This window comes from Papio anubis, chromosome 8 (genome assembly GCF_008728515.1).
Source record: "Papio anubis isolate 15944 chromosome 8, Panubis1.0, whole genome shotgun sequence".
Classification (NCBI taxonomy): Eukaryota; Metazoa; Chordata; class Mammalia; order Primates; family Cercopithecidae; genus Papio; species Papio anubis.
In genome coordinates this window covers 36,567,381-36,589,082 of record NC_044983.1, presented here as the reverse complement: position 1 = coordinate 36,589,082, position 21,702 = coordinate 36,567,381, and the positions used below count along the sequence as shown (strand labels likewise).

At 41.3% G+C, this 21,702-nt stretch overlaps 1 protein-coding gene across 2 annotated transcripts in view; it reads right to left on the bottom strand.

Annotated features, from left to right (window-relative positions):
• Positions 1–4,137: 4,137 nt before the first annotated feature.
• The window catches only part of BAG4 (BAG cochaperone 4), a 36,980-nt gene continuing 19,415 nt past the window's right edge, over positions 4,138–21,702 (bottom strand). For both annotated transcript variants that reach the window (XM_021942212.2, XM_021942211.2), the window contains 3 exons: positions 9,381–9,635; positions 8,132–8,386; positions 4,138–7,400 (listed from right to left, as the gene is read on the bottom strand). In XM_021942212.2, coding sequence (XP_021797904.1) covers positions 6,915–7,400; positions 8,132–8,386; positions 9,381–9,635 — 996 coding nt within the window. In that variant the 3' untranslated portion in view covers positions 4,138–6,914. The remainder of the gene's footprint in view (positions 7,401–8,131; positions 8,387–9,380; positions 9,636–21,702) is intronic.

The window sequence follows — 21,702 nt, the reverse complement described above, 5'->3', positions numbered from 1 at the left end:
CAGAGAAACTCATACATTGCCTGTGAGAATATAAAATGGTATAGCCACTCCAGAAAAATACGGCAGTTTCTTTAAAAATTATACGTGCAACTAAACTAAGACCCAGAATTGCACTCCTAGGCATTATTTCATTTCATAAGAAATGAAATAGACGGAGTCTTGCTGTGTCGCCAGGCTGGAGGATCACTTGAGGCCAGGGATTCAGGATTAACCTGGGCAACATAGTCAGATCCTGTCTCTAAAAAAAGGTGTGGGTGTGTGTTTTGAGACGGACTCTCGCTCTGTCACCAGGCTGGAGTACAGTGGTGCGATCTCAGCTCACTGCAGCCTCCGCCTCCTGGGTTCAAGGGATTCTCGTGTCTCAGCCTGAGTAGCTGGGATTACAGTCATGTAGCACCACACCCAGCTAATTTTTGTATTTTTAGTAGAGACAGGGTTTCATCATGTTGGCCAGGCTGGTCTTGAACCCTGACCTCATGATCTGCCCACCTCAGCCTCCCAAAGTGCTGGGATTACAGGTGTGAGCCACTGCAACCGGCCAAAAGTTTGGTTTTTTTCTTTGTTTGTTTTGAGACGGAGTCTCGGTCTGTCACCCAGGCTGGAGTGCAGTGGTGCGATCTCAGCTCACTGCAAGCTCCACCTCTAGGGTTCACACCATTCTGCTGCCTCAGCCTCCCAAGTAGCTGGGACTACAGGAGTCCACCACCACACCTGGCTAATTTTTTGTATTTTTAGTAGAGATGGAGTTTCACCATGTTAGCCAGGATGGTCTCAATCTCCTGACCTTGTGATCCGCCCATCTTGGCCTCCCAAAGTGCTGGGATTACAGGCGTGAGCCATTGCACCCAGCCAAGTTGTTTTTTTTTTTTTTTAAATGATAGAAGAGGCGGGGCATGGTGGCTCATGCCTATAATCCCAGCACTTCGGGAGGTGGATCACTTGAGGTCAGGAGTTCAAGATCAGCCTGGCCAACATGGTGAAACCACATCTCTACTAAAAATACAAAAAATTAGCTGGTGTGGTGGTGGGTCCCCATAGTCCCAGCTACTCAGGAGTCCAAGGCAGGAGAAATTCTTGAACCTGGCAGGTGGAGGTTGCAGTGAGCTGAGATCATACAACTGCACTCCAGCCAGGGTGACAGAGTGAGAGTCTTTCTCAAAAAAAAAGAAAGAAAGAAGAAGGAAAAAAAGATGGAAGAAATGTAAAACACAATGTTTTAGAAGTTAGAAGAAAAAGCTTGCCAGGCATGGTAGCTCATGCCTGTAATCTTAGCACTTTGGGAAGCCAAGGTGGGTGTATCGCTTGAGCCCAGGGAGTTCAAAACCAGCCTGGGCAATTTGGTAAAACCCTGTCTCTACAAAAAAATACAAAAAGAAGTAGTCAGTTTTGACGGTGTGCACCTGTATCCCAGTTACTCAGGAGGCTGAGGCAGGATGATCAATTGAACCAGGAAGGCAGAGGTTGCAGTGAGCAGAGATTGTGCCCCTGAACTCCAGCCTGGATGACAGAATGAGACCCTGTCACACAAAAAATAAAAATAAAAGAAGATAAAGTTGTATAAATCTACAAAGTACCACAAAAAGGCAAAACGTTTAAAAAACAAAAAACAGAAAACATAAAATTAAAGAACCAGTCTGAGGCCTACAGTCAAAACAGTAGTAATTCTAGAAAGTACATATCAGAGAAGACTGGGATGGAGGAAAGAGGGAAATTAACAAACAAACAAAAAATCAAAAAATTTCATAGGACTTAATGGTATGAGTTTCCAGAATGAAATGGCTCCAGCAAAATGGATAAAAATGGCCCTACAACAAAGATACTCTTAGGAAATTTCAGAACAGATGGGCTCCCCCTCAAAATTCTATAAGCTTCTAGATAAAAATATCAGGTTTTATACAAAGGATCTGGAATCAGAATGGCATATGCTTCTAAACAGCAATTCTGGAATCTACAAGACAATGTAACAATGCCTTTAAAATCCTTAAGATAATCATTTCCTAAAATTCTATACCTAGCCAAACTATCAATCCATTGGCTAGGTGGAACAGACATTTTCAAATACACAAGATCAAAATAAATTATTTCCCATGCACCCTTTTCCAGGAAGCACCTGGAGAATATGCTCCACCAAAATGAGGGAATAAACAAAAAGAGAAAGACATAGGATATGAAAAACAGAAAACCAAAAGAAGAGACAAAAAGAATTCCCAGGATGACCCTATGTACTATGCCAGGAACATACTAGTTTTCCAGTCAGAAGAGTTCAGGATAGACTTCTTCAGAAGTTTGAAATTGATAAAATATTTATTTTTTATATATATATAAAAATATATATATTTAAACATTTAAAATATATATAAATATATATTTAAATCAATATATTATATATTATATATAAATATAATATTTTAAATTAATATATATTATATATATTAATGGCCAGGGTGATCTCCTGACCTCAAGTGATCTACCCACCTCAGCCTCTCAAAGTGCTAGGATGACAGGCGTGAGCCACCGTGCCCTGCCAATATTAATAATTTTTAATCATTTTTTATTTATCTTAATTTTTAATTGTTTTAAAAAATAGAGACGAGGTCTCACTATGTTGCCCAGGTTGGTCTTGAACTCCTGGGCTCAAGCAATCCTCCCGCCTTGGCCTCCCAAAGTGCTGGGCATACAGGCATGAGCCACCATGCCTGGCCTTGTCTGAGCATCTTGAGAGACTTAGACAACTGAGAGAAGGGAGATAAGCAAACAAAACAAATATGACAGATGATTAATTCCAGGGAAAACAAGTTGTTAGGAAAGGAAATCAGGTTACTATATAGCTAAACTCTGCTTAGCATTTACATAGTCAGGATAATGTACAATGAAACTACCAAATAAGAATATTGAGGCCAGGTGTGGTAGCTTGGGAGGCCAAGGAGGGAGGATCACTTGAGCCCAGCCAGGCATTTGAGACCAGCGTGGGTAACATGGCAAGACTCCATCTCTACAAAAAATTACAAAATTAGCCAGGTGTGGTAATGCATGCCTCCCAGCTACTGGGGAGGCTGAGGCAGGAGGATCCCTTGGGCCCAGGAATTTCAGGCAGTAGTGAGCTGAGAGTGTGCCATTGCACTCCATCCTGGGTGACAGAGTAAGACCCTGTCTCCAAAAAAAATATATATATATATATAGAGAGAGAGAGAGAGACAGAGACAGAGAGAGAGAGAAACCTGGCCGGGCATGGTGACTCGCACCTGTAATTCCAGCACTTTGGGAGGCCAAGGTGGGCAGATCACCTGAGGTCAGGAGTTTGAGACCAGCCTGGCCAACATGATGAAACCCCACCTCTACTAAAAATACAAAAATTAGCCAGGTGTGGTGGCACACGCCTGCAATCCCAGCTACTTGGGAGGCTGAGGCAGGAGAATGGCTTGAACCTGGGAGGTGGAGGTGCAGTGAGCCAAGATCGTGCCATTGCACTCCCACCTGGGTGACAAAGCAAGACTCTATCTGAAAAAAACATAAAAACTCAATTGAAGCTGGTTGAGGTGGCCCATGCCTGTAGTCCCAGCTACCTGGGAGGCTGAGGCAGGAGGATCACTTGAGCCCAGGAGTTTAAGACCAGCATAGCAAGACTCTGTCTCTAAAAACAAAATTTTTTGATTAACAAAAGAAAAACTCAATTGAAAGTGGTTGCCTTTAGAGAAGGAAAAATGGGGGTGGGATCAGGAGAATGCTGCCTTTCATAGAACTGACTTTTTAAACTCGTAACTTCTACGAATTGAGGTAAATGCCTCACTTTTTTAAAAAAAAAGTAGTAAAAAAAAGTAAAGTTGTAAAAGAAAAGCTCTATCAATGATCCATCCCCCAAAAACTTTTTTCATGCCTATTTAATCTATATTCTTCAAAATTTTTTTAACCTGCCTACCTTTAATGGTATTATTTACATTAACCAACTAAAGAACTGTTTTCAAAACCCCATTTGTAAAATCATTTAAAAGAATTCTGCACCAACATGTGGAGACACCTATAATCCAACCCCCATATACTTCATTAGGGCTTATTTGTTTAAACATTTACATTGGCATTCATACTTGGAACAACAGGGGTTATTATTAAAAAAAAAAAAAAAAGAAAAGAAAAACATAGTTGTGTTTATCATGCCAGGACTGGGTAACTTTATTCAAGACTTTGACAAAATGATCCCCAAAGTAATATAAATGTAGACACTTTAAAAAGTCCAGATGCGAAATTTCAAGAAAACTTTGAATTCAATCCAAAGTCAGTATTAAGTCAAAAGTTGAACCAGTTCTACAAATTATAAATACTATTTTCCTTCTTAAGTTCATATATTTTCTGAGATAGATTACCAACTTAGTTTTCTTTGATATTGGTATTTGGAATAATTTTAACATGATTTAACATTTTTAAGTTCTAAATCTATACTTATCCTGAATATCTTATTATAGTTAAAAATATAAATCCAGAAGTGACAACTCTTCCTTACAGAATAATTCCAATAATAAATGTAGAAGGATTGAGAGAAATAGAAAATCACCATTAGAACACCACAGTAGTAACTGCCACAAGCAAGATCTGCCAATGGATAGTAAAATGAGCAAAAGTTTAAGCAGAAACGGGACATTTGCATAGTCTCAGGGTATCTCCAGCAAATATTCAATAATTACAAGGAAAACACAGTAAGTTTACAGTAGCAAATCCTAGCAGACACCACCTTAGCATAGTGATCAAGGTTAACAACACCGGAAATACATTACAACATCAGGTATCCCCTGTTATGATACACTGTCACAGACTGGAAGACGGGACTTAGACATGACAGCTAAATGCAAGGCTGGGTCTTGGAACAGTAAAACGACATTAGTGAAAAGACTGAAATCTCTACTTTTTAAACTTTCTACTTTAGTTAGTATTATATCAAGGTTAATTTCTTAATTTTGACAAATGTTCTATTGTTATGTAAGATGTTAATATAAGGGCAAGGTGGGTGCAGAGTATACAAGAACTCTACTATTTTTACAACTCTTCTGTAAGTCTGAAATTATCTCAAAAGCTTAAAAAATAACTGTTAGAAAACATACATGTATATGTGCATAACGTGTACATATATATAAATCAAGACTTCATGGAAATTGGCATCTTGGGCACTCAGTCAGTAAAAGAGTAGTGTTCTCTTCTGAATTATTCATTGTCTTACTGGTAACTTAGCTTTAAGGTCCTCCCCCTTCTAGACTTTTAATCTCAAGTATAAATTTCCATTTTCATAGAAAAGCCTTTTTTAAACATTCCTATATTAGGCCAAAAATAAAATCCTAGAATAAAATTATCACCATATTATCTTATAAAATCACTCATCCCAACCATAAGACCCAGCCAGTATTTTTACTACATTTCTTCTCATTTAATATGTTTGTATTGGTTTGGTTTGGTTTATGAGTGGAGACAGCTAATATATTTAGTATTTACTCATAGGCCTGACAGTCTAAGGGAAAAAAATTATCACCTGGGTATCTTATGAAGAAACAGCTGTTTTTCCAAGAACCAATATTGTGTACTCACCTCAGACATAAAAAGTTATTTACCAAGTCTCTTCTATCTAACAGCATAGAGCTACCCAATCAAGGCCAACAAAGACCCTTTCAATATCCTTTTCTTAAATTTGGTTCTAAAATGACTGTTAATAATGGTAATAAATGTCTTTTTATTAAACAGGCAATTTTATCTTATGCAATTTAGGGAAATAAACATAAAATCTACTTTTAAATGAAGAAAATAATAATTTCTCACTTTAACTATGGCTGATTCATTCCCTGAGCATGAATCCCCTTTTACCCTCATTGTTTTTAACTGTAAACTGAGCTGAAATCTGCTCACAGGTGAAACTAATATTTTAGATGGAGAATAATATTACCAAGTAATCATATTTATTACTTTTTGTAGTCATTATTTCTACTCACTGTGGCATTTAATGTTTCATCTATATCTCTCTATCACAATGCCCTCTATAGAAGCAGCAATAGTGAAAACATAATTACACTTTGGGGGGAAAAAAAAAACAGGTAATTTTTAAGTGGATCTTTATCTAAATACAATAAAAAAGCAATAAAGAAAAATGTCTGTAAAATTTTCATTTTATGTCAATGCCATTTCCAAATTCACCTTCCACTACTACCATGAACAGCAGAAGTGGTTTAAAAAAAAAACAAAAAAACTCTAACCTAACGATCTATACAAAAAGGGAGACAATTTACTCACTACACATTGCAGTATATTCAAGTGGTGAAAAGATATAAATTCTTTCAGAACTGTCATACCATCTGGCTGTCAATATAGTCTCTTGAATAATTATATTAAACATATTACTACAAAATGTACCAAGAAGTAGAGAATAATGCTGTATTTGTGAACTGCAAATAAAACAAAACAGAATTCCAAGAAGGCTAAAGTCTAAGCTATAATTACACATGAAGTGTATTTTGAAAGCAGTCACAATGTACAAAAATGGGACAAGATATCCAGATGTTTAAAAAAAACATCCTGTTTGTCTTAGATTATATCCAGTTTCATCTGGTAGGTTTCTGATAAGCCTGTCACGTGAAGTGTGTTTCCCTCCTGCTGATAAGAAGCAGCTTGCAGATATCCATAAATTTTTTAAGGAGTGAGTCTACTTGGCAATATTGATAACTCCATAGTTTCCTATTACATTCATTCGTCTGAAAACTGAAAACAACTCAAGACTAAAATATTCTTCCATTCCTTTTCCAGTTTTTCAAGTATAAAATCAAAGGAAAGTTGGAATGTATTGCTTCTTGTCACCAACAGGCATTTCAAAAAGAGGGTAATTAACCAAATCAAGTGTTCTTTGGTCAAGTTAGTAACAGGCTTCCACTTTGTTCTAAATCCTTTCATAATCCTTTTTTTTCTAATTTTTCCAGTATGGCCTGAATCTTACAAACAGCCTCTTTTCTGGCCTGCCGTACAGAGTCCTGGCCCCCAGTTTCAACTGAATCCAGTTCCAAAAGTTCCTTGGTTAGCATTTCTTCCAGAAGCCAGTATGCTTTGTCTGTCTTTTTTCCTACAAATTCTTCTACTTCTTGTTCAAGATACTGGACCTTCTCCAGCACATGTATGATTTTTTTAATACTTGGAGGAGTACTTTCATTTGAAGGTACACGTTCTTCAGGAAGACTGCTACTTTGATCTTGATTATTGGGATGGTCACTGGTGGCATTACCATACAGCTGAGGCTCAGCACTATACTGGACCTGGCAATCCAAAAGATCCGAATCATCATTGTTCACTGTCCCCGAGGATTCGTACTGATGGACACTGCAAGGAAAGTTGTGCCGGTTCATGCTTTGCTCTGATTGGCTATAGGGATATGAAGAATCCTTGGAGTGGAAGAGCGAAAAGAGGAAAAGAGCTGTTTTAATGGGAATCCATCAACATCAAATTTCTTTCAACATCTTTCACTTGACCAGAAAGGTACATGAAAAGATTCCCTAACAATAAAATTGGACCCTCTACTTAATCATTTGCAAAAAACACAGTCCTGAGAAGATAAAAGGGAGTGTGCCCTGTCAGACAAAAGGCACCAAATTTCTGAGTTATAATGGCTGGAACCTGCCCTGTGGCAGGTCCATCACCATGAGCACCTCATAATCCATCCTGTGACCTAACCAATAAGAATTAGTTTTTCCCCTAAAAGGTTAAAAACCTCAAGCAAGATCTTGAAAAGGAAGACAGCCACAGTGATAATGTTCAAGTCTGTGGTTTAAATACAAGCTCACACTGCAGATACTTCACATTGGTTTTGTCTTCTGTTCATAGATTATTTGAAGTAGTAAAATGCAGTCTTTGCATTTAACATTTAGAATTATAACAAACAGAAAATGCGTATCTTTCTTTTAACAAAAACGATGTGAATCTAAGTCTTCTCTAAATATAAAGTTTATTTAAAAAAAAAAAAAGGAAACCAAGCTGAGGTAAAGCTATAGATAAGTAGTCACCAACTTTTTGCAATTAGTCCCCATTTAACACAAACCAATACAGAAACTATATAAACCGTGTTATGTTCTCTTAATTACACACACATGAAAGGAACAACATTTAGGTCTCCTACCTTGGGCTGCTGGAGTGGGGGTGAAGGGGGTGACTGGGGAGAGCCACTGCTAGGCCATGGTGAAGTACTTTCGGTCATGTAGAGATTGCCAGGTGGTGCTGAGGGCGCTGACGAAGGCCATGGATAACGGCCACCCATTCCATAAGCACCAGGAGAAGCCCACGCATCCTCTTGTGGTCGTACAGTTGGTCCTGATTGTGGAACACTACGATTACCATCTCCATAAGGATAATGGGGCAGGGTCATTCCAGGGTTCTAGATTGAGAGGAAGAAATATACTAGTCATTGTTAAAAACTTGTAATAAAAATATTCTACTACAGGCAGATTCTGAGATGCTTCCTCTCTTCTTAACAGAGTATACATTCACTGCTACTGGACTAAACTATAGTAACTCTAATTAATCAGCTGTAGTAATTTCTCCAAGCCTCAAAAAGTTGGTTCCAAAGATACCAGGGGTAGATTTAATGACAATAAAACTCAGAAGGAATAAGGCCTAAAAATTCAATGGATGAAGCCCAAGTCTGTCCCATAGACACTATAAACAAATGGACTCATATGCTATAAGGAAGCACAAATAAAGACATGTTAGAACTCCCCTTGAAGTGAACAGAGAAATAAACATAGTTATTCACAGAATATTAAAAAATATGAAACTAACAGGGCGCTAAAAAAGGCTAAGATTTGCCTGGCATGGTGGCTAATGCCTGTAATCCCAGCACTTTGGGAGGCTGAGGCGGGCAGATCACAAGGTCAGGAGATCAAGACCATCCTGGCCAACATGGTGAAACCCCATCTCTACTAAAAATACAAAAATTAGCTGGGCGTGGTGGCGTGTGCTTGTAATCCCAGCTACTTGGGAGGCTGAGGCAGGAGAATCCCTTGAACCCAGGAGGTGGAGGTTGCAGTGAGCCGAGATCACGCCACTGCACTCCAGCCTGGCGATAGAGCAAGACTCCGTCCCAAAAAAAAAAAAAAAGGCTAAGATAGGGAAACTTTCACGCAGCAAATCTCTAAAGATTACTTTCAGTATAAAAATGTATGATTATGAGATTATGACATCTTAAGGTACCTTCAGCCAAAGTCCATATACTGCAATAGCTGCTACAGCTAAGAAAGACATCAATATAAAAGACTTCCCAATCTAGAAGTGTCTTATTAAATCGGCACTAGTATGAATAGATGCCCTTCCACTGTTTACAAGAGGCAGAGACTTTGAATTCATTTTTTTCCCAACAAAAAACAACTCACCTGTGAAGCCGGATATCCTGGAACCTGCCCCCTAAGAGGGGGTGCTTCAGTCTGACAGTCCTGCTGGGGATAGATCCAACGAGAGACTGGAGTTGGGCTGTTGCCAGATGAACGGTAAGTACTTGGAACTTCTGTGGAGTAACTGGTCTGAGTATAACCAGGTGCATAATAAGCCCCTGAGTATGAGGCAGTATTTGCCCCAGGGCCTGGGGGGTATGTTGGACCATATGCCCCATTTGTATAAGAATTCAAACTCTGAAAAAAAGCAAGTTGAGAGAAAAAAAGATGAATTAGTAGAAGAGCTGAAATGCCCTAACTTAATGCCTAAACTTGAAAACTTTGAGAAGATATTAATCACAAATGCAGGCCAGGCACAATGGCTCACACCTGTAATCCCAGCACTTTAAGAGGCCAAAGTGGGAGAATTACTTGAGGTCAGGAGTTTGAGACCAGCCTGGGCAACATAGTGAGACCCTGTTTCTACTAAAATAAAATAATTAGAGACCCTGTTTCTACAAAAATAAAATAAAATAATTAGCCAGGCATCGCTGGGCACGGTGGCTGAAGCCTGTAATCCCAGCACTTTGGGAGGCCGAGGTGGGTGGATCACCTGAGGTCAGGAGTTCTAGACCAGCCTGGCCAAAATGGTGAAACCCTCTCTCTACTAAAAATATAACAATTAGCCGGGCGTGGTGGCAGGTGCCTGTAATCCCAGCTACTCGGGGGGCCGAAGCAGGAGAACTGCTTGAACCTGGGAGGCGGAGGTTGCAATAAGCCAAGATTGCTCCACTGCACTCCAGCCTGGGGGACAAGAGTGAGACTTCATCTCCAAAAAAAAAAATTAGCCAGGCATCATGGCGCACATCTGTAGTCCCAGCTACTCAGGTGGCTGAGGTGAGAGGATTGCTTGAGCCCAGGAAGTCAAGGCTGCAGTGAGCCATGGTTGTACCACTGCACTCCAGCCTGGGCAACAGAGTGAGACTCTGTCTCAAAAAGTATATGAAAACAAAAAAATTATTTAAAAGACTATAGAGACAGACCTAGCTCTGCCATAGGCTTTGTATTTAACCTCCCCTAACTTCAGTTTCTCCATCAGGAAAATGAAGATCATAAATGTATCTTTGAGGATTACTGTCAAAATTAAATAAGATGACATATATAAAAGGTTTAGCATAGTGTCTGGCACACAGTATGCTCAATAAATGGTAATTATTTGCATTATCACTGTTGTTAGTATTATCATGGCTGGGTCACGACATGAACCCAGACCTGACTCCAAAGTCTAGTTCTTTGTATTATACTATCACTCTGCATCCCAAATGATACTAACAACAAACTCCTCACATATTGCTCACTATAGTTTTAAATAACCTATTCAGACTCTTATCCACACCCAGAATCCTCAGTTTAATAATCCAAATGAGATTCAAGCTAGGCAGGCATGCTGGCTCATGCCTGTAATCCCAGCACTTTGAAAGGCTGAGAAGGGAGGATCACTTTTTCTTTTTTTGAGACGGAGTCTCACCCTGTTGCCAGGCTGGAGTGCAGTGGCACTCGGCTCACTGCAACCTCCACCCCCCAGATTAAAGCGATTCTCCTGCCTTGGCCTCCCCAGTAGCTGGGATTACAGGCGTGCTGTAATTTTTGTACTTTTAGTAGAGACGCAGTTTCACCATCTTGGCCAGGCTGGTCTTAAACTCCTGACCTCATATCCACCTGCCTCAGCCTCCCAAAGTACTGGGATTACAGGCGTGAGCCACCGCACCTGGCCTAGAAGGGAGGATCACTCCTGAGTTACAGACCAGCCTCGGGAACATAGTCAAACCCCATCTATTTTAAAAACAATATATATATATATTTTTTTTTTTTTTTTAAAGATTCAAGCTTAATGCTAAATTTAAATGATCACTTCAATGTTTTCTATTAATTTCTACTTTACCCTTTAGAAACAGTGAAAACACAGAATCAAGTTTTCCTATTCTCATCTCTATCTCTAAGACTATATAATCTTTCCCACTTCAGGTACGAGGATACCCATGACCAAAGAATTCCATGCAGGATGAGGTGTAATAAACAGTCTGCAATGCATTCCCTGAGCAGAAGACCATGAACCACCACTTTGTTAAAACTACTAAGACGCTGTTAAGGTCTTCGGGCATAAACAAAGAACTCCTTAATACATCACACACACAATTGGAGACTTAATAAAACATTATGTGACTTTTTGTACTGTTGTTCAACTTCTAGAAATCCTAAGGAAATGATTCAACTAGAGAAAAAGTTATAGGCATGAAGTTCTTCATCGCAGTATTATTTACAATCACATAAAACTGTAAACTACCTAAATGTCCTATAATAATGGAATCTTTAAGTAGATTAAAGACTATTCATTGAAAAAACTGTATTCAGTCTTCAAATTTTACTATTATGGCCAGGCTTAGGGACTCATGCCTGTAAAAATCCCAGCATTTTGGGAAGCCAAGGTGGGAGGATTGCTTGAGCCCAGGTGTCTGAGACCAGCCTGGGCAAACAGCAAGACCTCATCTCTGGGGGGAAAAAAAAAAAAAAAAATTTAATTAGCTGGGCATATAGTCCTTAGCTACATGGGAGGCTGAGGCAGGAGGATTGTTTGAGTCTAGGAGTTCAGTGTTACAGTGAGCTATAATCAAGTTACTGTTCTCTAGCCTGGGTGACAGTAAGACCCTGTCTTCAACTAGCTAACTAAATATTTTACTGTTAGAATTGACCAGATATTTAATGATATTAAATAATTATTTTTAAGGTTTTTTTTTCCTTTTAAGTTTTAATAATGACATTGTGGTTATGTTTTTAAAACTTCCTTATATTTTAACGAAACATACTTAGGTATTTATAAGTGATAAAATGATACCTGAAATTGCTTCAAAATACTCCAAGGAAATACTCCAGAATAAATACAAGATGGCCATGTACTGATACCCACTGAAACCAATAGATAGGTTCATGTTAGTTTAGTGTGCTATTCTCATTGCTTTTATGTGCTTTTGTTGTTTTTTTTTCTTTTTCCCTTCTCACAGGTGTTGGTTTTGGTTTTTTGTTGTTGTTGTTTTTCTTTGAGACGGAGTCTCACTCTGTCGCCCAGGCGGGAGTGCAGTGGCCGGGTCTCAGCTCACTGCAAGCTCCGCCTCCCGGGTTTACGCCATTCTCCTGCCTCAGCCTCCCGAGTAGCTGGGACTACAGGCGCCCGCCACCTCGCCCGGCTAGTTTTTTGTACTTTTTAGTAGAGACGGGGTTTCACCATGTTTGCCAGGATGGTCTTGATCTCCTGACCTCGTGATCCACCCATCTGGGCCTCCCAAAGTGCTGGGATTACAGGCTTGAGCCACCGCGCCCGGCCTATGTTGTTTTTCTTTAAATAGAAATGAGGTCAGGCTGTTGCCAGGCTAGTCCCAAACTTTTGGGCTGAAGTGATTCTGGCACCTCAGCCTCCCAAAGTGCTGGGATTATACCACGCCCGGCCATTACTTTTTTTTTTTCTCCCCAAGACACCCAGGGTAGAATGCAGTGGCACAATCACGACTCACTGCAGCCTCAAACTCCTGGGCTCAAGCAGTCCTCCCACCTTAGCATCCTAAGTAGCTGGGACCACAGGCATGCACCACCATGCCTGGCTAATTTTTGTATTTTTTGTAGAGACAGGGTTTGGCCATGTTGCCCAGGCTTATCTCAAACTCCTGGGCTCAAGCAATCCACTCGCCTCAGCTTCCCAAAGTGCTGGGATTACAGGTGTGAGCCACCACACCTGGCCAGCCATTACTTTTGATGCTTGAAAATTTCCTTGATTCCTGGAATTACTTCCTGGTTTTGAGATGTCTTCATGAGTTCATAGCTTCTTTTCCCAAATAACCACTGTCCTGACAGATCACAAAGCTGTCACATGCATGTTATAAAAGAACACAGAATCAGAAGATTATATTACAGTCTTGCAGTTGCTAAAGATGTTTGCTAAGGATGAGCTAAAGATCCTATTTCAGAAACATGGCAAAGTTTTTAAGTCTTCATCTGAAAAGCAGCTTGTGTGAAAGTTGCCAATGCCAAGATGGAGTCACCTACATCCGACCCAAAATGGATGGGGGAGGTCATGAAACAGGGCATCTCACGCACACGTCTGCAATAAGTATTATCACAAGGACTTTTTTTTTTTTGAGACAGGGTCTCACTCTGTCACCCAGGCTAGAGTACAGTGGTACCATTGTAGCTCACTGCAGCCTAGATCTCCCAAGCTCAAGTTATGCTCCTGCCTCAGTCTCCCGAGTAGCTAGGACTATAGGTGTGAGCCACTGCACCCAGCCGATCACAGGGCTTTCTAAAAACTCACAAGAAATCCCTGTAGATAAATGTATAATCCCCATGTGATGTTTCAACAGAAAATACACATGTGCTCACCTCAAAAAGGTGTATGTCTAGACACCTTTGGGTTCTTTTAAATCCAGCAACTTGTATGTTGTATCTAAAAACACTTGCACTTTTTTTTTTTTTTTGAGAAGGACTCTCACTTTGTCGCCCAGGCTGGAGTGCGGTGGCGCGATCTCGGCTCACTGCAAGCTCCGCCTCCCGGGTTCACGCCATTCTCCTGCCTCAGCCTCCCAGTAGCTGGGACTACAGGCGCCCGCCACCACGCCCGGCTAATTTTTTGTATTTTTAGTAGAGACGGGGTTTCACCGTGTTAGCCAAGATGGTCTCGATCTCCTGACCTCGTGATCCGCTCGCCTCGGCCTCCCAAAGTGCTGGGATTACAGGCGTAAGCCACCGCGCCCAGCCACACTTGCACATTATTACCGTTGCTTTTAAAAAGTTACTACTAAATTATAAGTTAATCTTTTTTGAACCTACATATGAATGTAATAAATACTTTTACCTAAGGGGGAAAATGTCATGAGAAAAAGCAATCTTTATCAGTAAGATCAATCCGTGAAATCTGAAAAATTAACATCAACTTATAATTCATGACTTTGAGTAGTTTTGTCTCCCTCTTAACATTTTTTTTTTTTTTTTGAGACGGAGTCTTGCTCTGTCGCCCAGGCTGGAGTGCAGTGGCCGGATCTCTCAGCTCACTGCAAGCTCCGCCTCCCGGGTTCACGCCATTCTCCGGCCTCAGTCTCCCGAGTAGCTGGGACTACAGGCGCCCGCCACCTCGCCCGGCTAGTTTTTTTGTATTTTTTAGTAGAGACGGGGTTTCACCGTGTTAGCCAGGATGGTCTTGATCTCCTGACCTCGTGATCCGCCCATCTCGGCCTCCCAAAGTGCTGGGATTACAGGCTTGAGCCACCGCGCCCGGCCAATCTCCCTCTTACATTAACTATAAAACTACACATGCTACTCTCCAAACTGATCTATGATGCAATCTCAATGAAAATCTCAGCTGCCTGGCCGGTTGCAGTGGCTCACGCCTGTAATCCCAGCACTTTGGGAGGCCAAGGTGGGCGGATCACCTGAGGTCTGGAGTTCGAGACCAGCCTGACCAACAAGGAGAAACCCCGTCTGTACTAAAAGTACAAAATTAGACAGGCGTGGTGGCGCAAGCCTGTAATCCCAGCTACTCCAGAGGCTGAGGCAGGAGAATGGCTTAAACGCGGGAGGCACAGGTTGCTGTGAGCCGAGATCGTGCCATTGCACTCCAGCCTAGGCAACAAGAGTGAAACTCCGTCTCAAAAAAAAGAAAAAAGAAAAAAGAAAAAGAAAATCTCAGCTGCCTTTTTTGCATAGGTTGAAAAGCTGATCCTAAAATTCATATGAAAATGTAAGTGACTCAGAATAGCCAAAACCGTATGGAAGAAGAAAAAGATAAAAGATAAGAGTCCATCTCTTTGGAGAGACTCACACTTACTGATTTCAAATTTTACTTCAGAGTCACAGTAATCAAAACAGTTTGGTATTGGCTTAAGGACAGACATATAGATTAATGGGGCAGAATTGAGACTCTGGAAATAAACCCTTACATGTATGATTTTTAAGAAGGGTACCAAGGCTGGGCATGGTGGCTCATGCCTGTAATTCCAGCACTTTGGGAGGCCGAGGCAGGTGGATCACTAGAGGTCAGGCGATCCAGATCAGCCTGTGCAACATGATAAAACCCCGTCTCTACTAACAATACAAAAATAATTAGCCTGGCATGGTGGCAGGTGCCTATAATCCTAGCCACTTGGGAGGCTGAGGCAAGAATCACTTGAACCTGAGAGGCAGAGGTTTCAGTGAGCGGAGATGCGCCACTACACTCCACCTTGGGTGGCAGAGCAAGACTCTGTCTCAAAAATAAAAATAAAAAAAGGGTACCAAGATAATTCAGTGGAGAAAGCATAGTCTTTCAACAGATGATACTGAGACACAACTATCCACACGTAAAGCAGTGAACCTGGGCCTTATTTTGCACCATATTGCAAAAATTAACTCAAAATGAATCACAGACTAAATGTGAGAGCTAAAACTATAAAAAATTTTAAGAAGAAAGAGGGCCAGGCGCTGGGCCTGTAATGCCAGCACTTTGGGAGGCTGAGGCAGGTGGATCACGAGGTCAGGAGATCGAGACCATCCTCGCTAACATGGTAAAACCCTGTACTAAATATACAAAAAATTAGCCGCGCATGGTGGTGGGCGCCTGTAGTCCCAGCTACCCAGGAGGCTGAGGCAGGAGAATCACTTTAACCTGGGAGGTGGAGCTTGCAGTGAGCTGAGATTGTGCCACTGCACTCCAGCCTGGGTGACAGAGCGAGACACCACCTCAAAAAAAAAAGAAAGAAAAAAATCACAGGAGTAAATCTTTATGATCTTTGGTTAAAGTCTTCTTAGATAAGGCATCAAAAGCAGGAGCAACAAAAGAAAAAATAGAAAAATTGCACTTCATCAAAATTAAAAGCTTTTGTGCTTCAAAGGACACCATCAAGAGTGTGAAAAGCCAACCCAAAGAATGGAAGAAACTATTTGCAAATCATATACAGTCATGCACTGCATAACGATGTTTCAGTCAGCAGTGCAATGCATACATAACAGTGGTCCCATAGGATTATAATGGAGCCAAATAATTGTATTGCCTAGTAACAGTGTAGCTGTCATATGTGATAGCACAATGCATTACTCACCTGTTTATGGTGATGCTGGTGTAAACAAACTTGCTGTGTGCCAGTTGTATATAAGTATAACACATACAATTATATGTAATACATAATACTTGACGATGATAATTGACTGTTACTGGTTTATGTATTTACTACATACTACACTTGTTACCATTTTCTTAGCGTGTACTCCTTCTATTTGTATATTTTTTAAAGGTTAACGTAAAACAGCCAGAAGGAGGTCCTTTGGGAGGTATTCCAGAACCAGGCATTATCATAAGAGATGACAGTTCCCATTCGTCTTACTGCCCCAAGATGAGGAGGTGAAAGAGAGTGATACTGATGATCCTGACCCTAGGTTGCCCTATGCTAATGTATGTTTGTGTCTTCCTTTTTAACAAAAATAGTTGTAAAAAAACAAAAACAGCCAGGTGTGGTGGCTTACACCTTTAATCCCAGCACTTTGGGAGGCCAAGGAGGGCAGATCACAAGGTCAGGAAATTGAGACCATCCTGGCTAACGTGGTGAAACCCCATCTCTACTGAAAAATACCAAAAATTAGCCAGGTGTGGTGGCATGCGCCTGTAGTCCCAGCTACTCGGGAGGCTGAGGCAGGAGAATTGCTTGAACCTGGGAGGCGGAGGTTGCAGTAAGCCAAGATCACGCCACTGAACTGCAGCCTGGGCGACAGAGTGAGACTCCGTCTCGAAAACAAACACAAAAACAAAAACAAAAAAAAAAACTTAAAAACAGGAAAAAGCTTAATAGAATAAGGATATAAAGAAAGAAAACTTTTTTTTTTTTGAGACATCTGTCACCCAGGTTGGAGTGCAGCGGCGTAATCTCAGCTCATTGCAAGCTCTGCCTCCCGGGTTCAGGCCATTCTCCTGCCTCAGCCTCCTGAGTAGCTGGGACTACAGGCGCCTGCCACCTTGCCCGGCTAATTTTTTGTATTTTTAGCAGAGATGGGATTTCACTGTATTAGCCAGTATGGTCTCGATCTCCTGACCTCGTGATCTGCCCACCTTGGCCTCCCAAAGAGCTGGGATTACAGGTGTGAGCTACCACGCTCGGCCCCAAGGAAACATTTTTGTACTACTGTACAGTATGTTTGTATTTTAAGCTAAGTATTACTATAAAAGAGTCAAAGCTTTTTAAAATTTAAAAGTTTATAAGGCCCGGTGCAGTGGCTCACTCAGGTCTGTAATCCTGGCACTTTGGGGGGGCTGAGGCGGACAGATCACCTGAGGTCAGGAGTTCGAGACCAGCCTGGCCAACATGATGAAACCCTGCCTCTACTAAAAATACAAAAATTAGCCAGGTGTGGTGGCACACGCCTGTAGTCCCAGCTACTAGGGAGGCTGAGGTGGGAGGATCACTTGAACCCAGGAGGTGGAGGTTGCAGTGAGCCAAGATCACGCCACTGTACTCCAGTCTGGGGGACAGAGTGAGACCCTGTCTCAAAAAAATAACCTAAAATAAAATAAAGTTTATAAAGTAAAATGTTAACAGTATTTATTGAAGAACGAAAAGTATTATCATACAAATTTATGGTAAATTAAGGGTACAATGTTTAAAAAGCCTACAATAGTGTACAGTAATATCCTAGACCTTCACATTAACTCACCACTCACTCACTGACTCACCCAGAACAACTTCCAGTCCTGCAAGTTCCATTCATGGCAAGTGCCCTGTACAGGTGTAGTATTTTGTTATCTTTTATCTGTATTTTTACTGTATCTTTTCTATGGTTAGATGTGTTTAGATACACCAATACTTACCATGGTGCTACAGTTGCTTGTAGTATTCAGTGCAGTAACATGCTGTACAGGTTTGTAGCCTAGAAGCCATAGGCTATACCATATAGCCTAGGTATATAGTAAGCTGTACCATCTAGGCTTGTGAAAGTACACTCTATGATGTTTGCACAATGACAAAATCACCTCTTGATGCATTTCTCAGAAAATATCCCCATTATTAAGCAATGCATGACTATATTTGATAAGAAACCTGTATCTAGAATATATAAAGAATGCTGAAAACTCAACAATAAAAAGACAACCCAATTTTAAAATGGTCAAAGAATCTTTTTTTTTGAGACAGAGTCTTGCTCTGTCACCTAGACTGGAGTGCAACGGCGTGATCTCATCTTGGCTCACTGTAACCTCCGCCTCCTGGGTTCAAGCAATGCTCCTGCCTCAGCCTCCCAAGTAGCTGGGATTACAAGTACCTGCCACCATGCCCAGCTAATTTTTTGTATTTTTATTAGTGAAGGGGTTTCACCATGTTGCCCAGGCTGGTCTCAAACTCCAGACCTCAAGTGATCTGCCCACCTTAGCCTCCCAAAGTGCTGGGATTACAGGTGTGAGCCACCACACCAGGCCCAAAGAATCTGAATAGACATTTCTCCAAATAAGATATACAAATGGCTAAAAAGCACATGAAAAAATGCTCAAATCATTAATCATCAGAAAACTGCAAATCAAAACCATGAAATACCACTTTGCACCCACTAAGATGGCTATAATAATTTTTTTTTTTTTTTTGAGACGGAGTCTTGCTCTGTCGCCCAGTCTACAGTGCAGTGGCACAATCTCAACTCACTGCAAGCTCCGCCTCCTAGGTTCATGCCATTCTCCTGCCTCAGCCTCCCAACTAGCTGGAACTACAGGTGCCCGCCACCACGCCCAGCTAATTTTTTGTATTTTTAGTAGAGACGGGGTTTCACCGTGTTAGCCAAGATGTTCTCGATCTCCTGACCTCGTGGTCTGCCCACCTCGGCCTCCCAAAGTGCTGGGATTACAGGCGTGAGCCACCATGCCCAGCCTATAATAATTCTTTTTAAAGGAAAATAAGTATTGGTAAGGATGTGGAGAAATCAGAGCCCTCATACATTGCTGATGGGAATATAAAATGGTGTAATCCCTTTGGAAAACCATTTGCCAGTTCCTCAAATTGATAAATATAGGGTTACTCTATGACCAAGCAATTTCATTTCTAGGTATAGACCCAAGATAACTAAAAACATATTTCCACATAAAAACTTGTACATGAAGGCTGTAGCAGCATCATTTATAATAGACAAAAAGAAAGACAACCCAAATATCTATCAGTTGATGAAATTTGGTATATCCTGACAACAAGAAGAAGGCTGAAAACATTACATAGTGACAGAAGCCAGAAACAAAAGGCCACATACTGTATGATTCCATACAAAATGTCTGGTTAGAAAAATCCTGAGAGATAAAAAGTAGATTACAGGTTGCCACAAGCTGAGGGGAGGGAGTAATGACATTTTAAGTGCAGGGTTTCTATTCGGGGTGATGACAGTGTTCCAGAATTAGACAGTGATAATGGGTAAACTTTGTGAATATACTAAAAACCAACTGCATTGTACACTTTGAAGGGTGGATTTTATAGTATGTGGCCAAACCACAACTATGTAACATTGAGCAATAACAATGTCTACTTCTCAATTTCAGTCACAGGGAGGAGGCTGACACAAGTAAAATGAAAGTTTGTGGTAAGTACTAACATGATCTTTATTTTACATTCCATTATCTCTGATCAGCCTCATCCTTAAGTTCATATATACATGATCATTATAGGCTAGGCACACAGGCTCACACCTATAATCCCAGTGCTTTGAGAGGCCAATTTGAGAGGGTAGCTTGAGGCTAGGGGTTTGAAACCAGCCTAGGTAACACAGAAAGACCCTTTCTCTACAAAAAAACAAATGAATTAAAAAGACATGGTGATGTGCACCTGTAGTCCCAGCTACTCAGGAGGCTAAAGTGGGAAGATCACTTGAGGCCAGGAAGTCGGGGATGGTCCAGCCTGGGATACAAAGCAAGACCCTGTCTCAAAAAAAACAAACAAAAGCCGGGTGCGGTGGCTCACGCCTGTAATCCCAACACTTTTGGAAGGCTGAGATGGGCGTATCTGAGGTCAGGAGATCAAGACCATCCTGGCTAACACGGTGAAACCCTGTCTCTACTAAAATTACAAAAAATTAGCTGCGCATGGTGGGGGGCGCCTGTTGTCCCAGCTACAAGGCCACAGAATAGTGTGAACCCGGGAGGCAGAACTTGCAGTGAGCCGAGATCGCACCACTGCACTCTAGCATGGGCGACAGAGTGAGACTCTGTCTCAGGGAAAAAAAAAAAAAAAAAGAAAAACAGAAATATGGCTAGATTAAAAAAATTATGGAAATATGCAAATATGACAATTACTCCTTTGTCAGTACAAACATTTTGAAAAGTAATTTGGCTGTATCTAATAAAAATGTACACACCTGACTGGGTGTGGTGGCTCATGCCTGTAATCCAGCACTTTGGGAGGCCGAGGCGGGCGGACCATGAAGTCAGGAGTTCGAGACCAGCCTGGCTAACATGGTGAAACCCCATCTCTACTAAAAATACCAAAATTAGCTGGGCATGGTGGTGGGCACCTGTAATCCCAGCTACTCGGGAGGCTGAGGCAGGAGAATCGTTTGAACCTGAGAGGCAGAGGTTGCAGTGAGCCGAGATCACGCCATTGCACTCCAGCCTGGGCGACAAGGCGAGACTCCATCTCAAAAAAAAAAAAGAAAAAGAAATGTACATACCTACAGCCGACAATTCCATACCCCAGGGAAATTCTTATCTCATATTTATTTATTTATTATTTATTTATTTTTTTTGAGACGGAGTCTTGCTCTGTCACCCAGGCTGGAGTGCAGTGGCCAGATCTCGGCTCACTGCAAGCTCCGCCTCCCAGGTTCACGCCATTCTCCTGCCTCAGCCTCCCGAGTAGCTGGGATTACAGGCGCCCGCCACCTCGCCCGGCTAGTTTTTTGTATTTTTTAGTAGAGACGGGGTTTCACCGTATTAGCCAGGATGATCTCGATCTCCTGACCTCGTGATTCGCCCGTCTCGGCCTCCCAAAGTGCTGGGATTACAGGCTTGAGCCACCGCGCCCGGCCTTATCTCATATTTATATAACAGAAAGATGAAAACCAACGATGAGCAAAAGAAGCAAACTGCAGCAGAGTGTTTGTTAGTATGAAATCACACATATCAAGTTTAAAAACATGTAAAATAAAAGTATATAAAGTTTATGGATACGTAGGCAAGTGGTAAAGGCATAAAAACACAAATGGAATAATAAATACAACTTCAGGCCGAGCATGATAGCTCACGCTTGTAAACCCAGCACTTTGGGAGGCCAAGGTGGGTGGATCACTTGAGGTC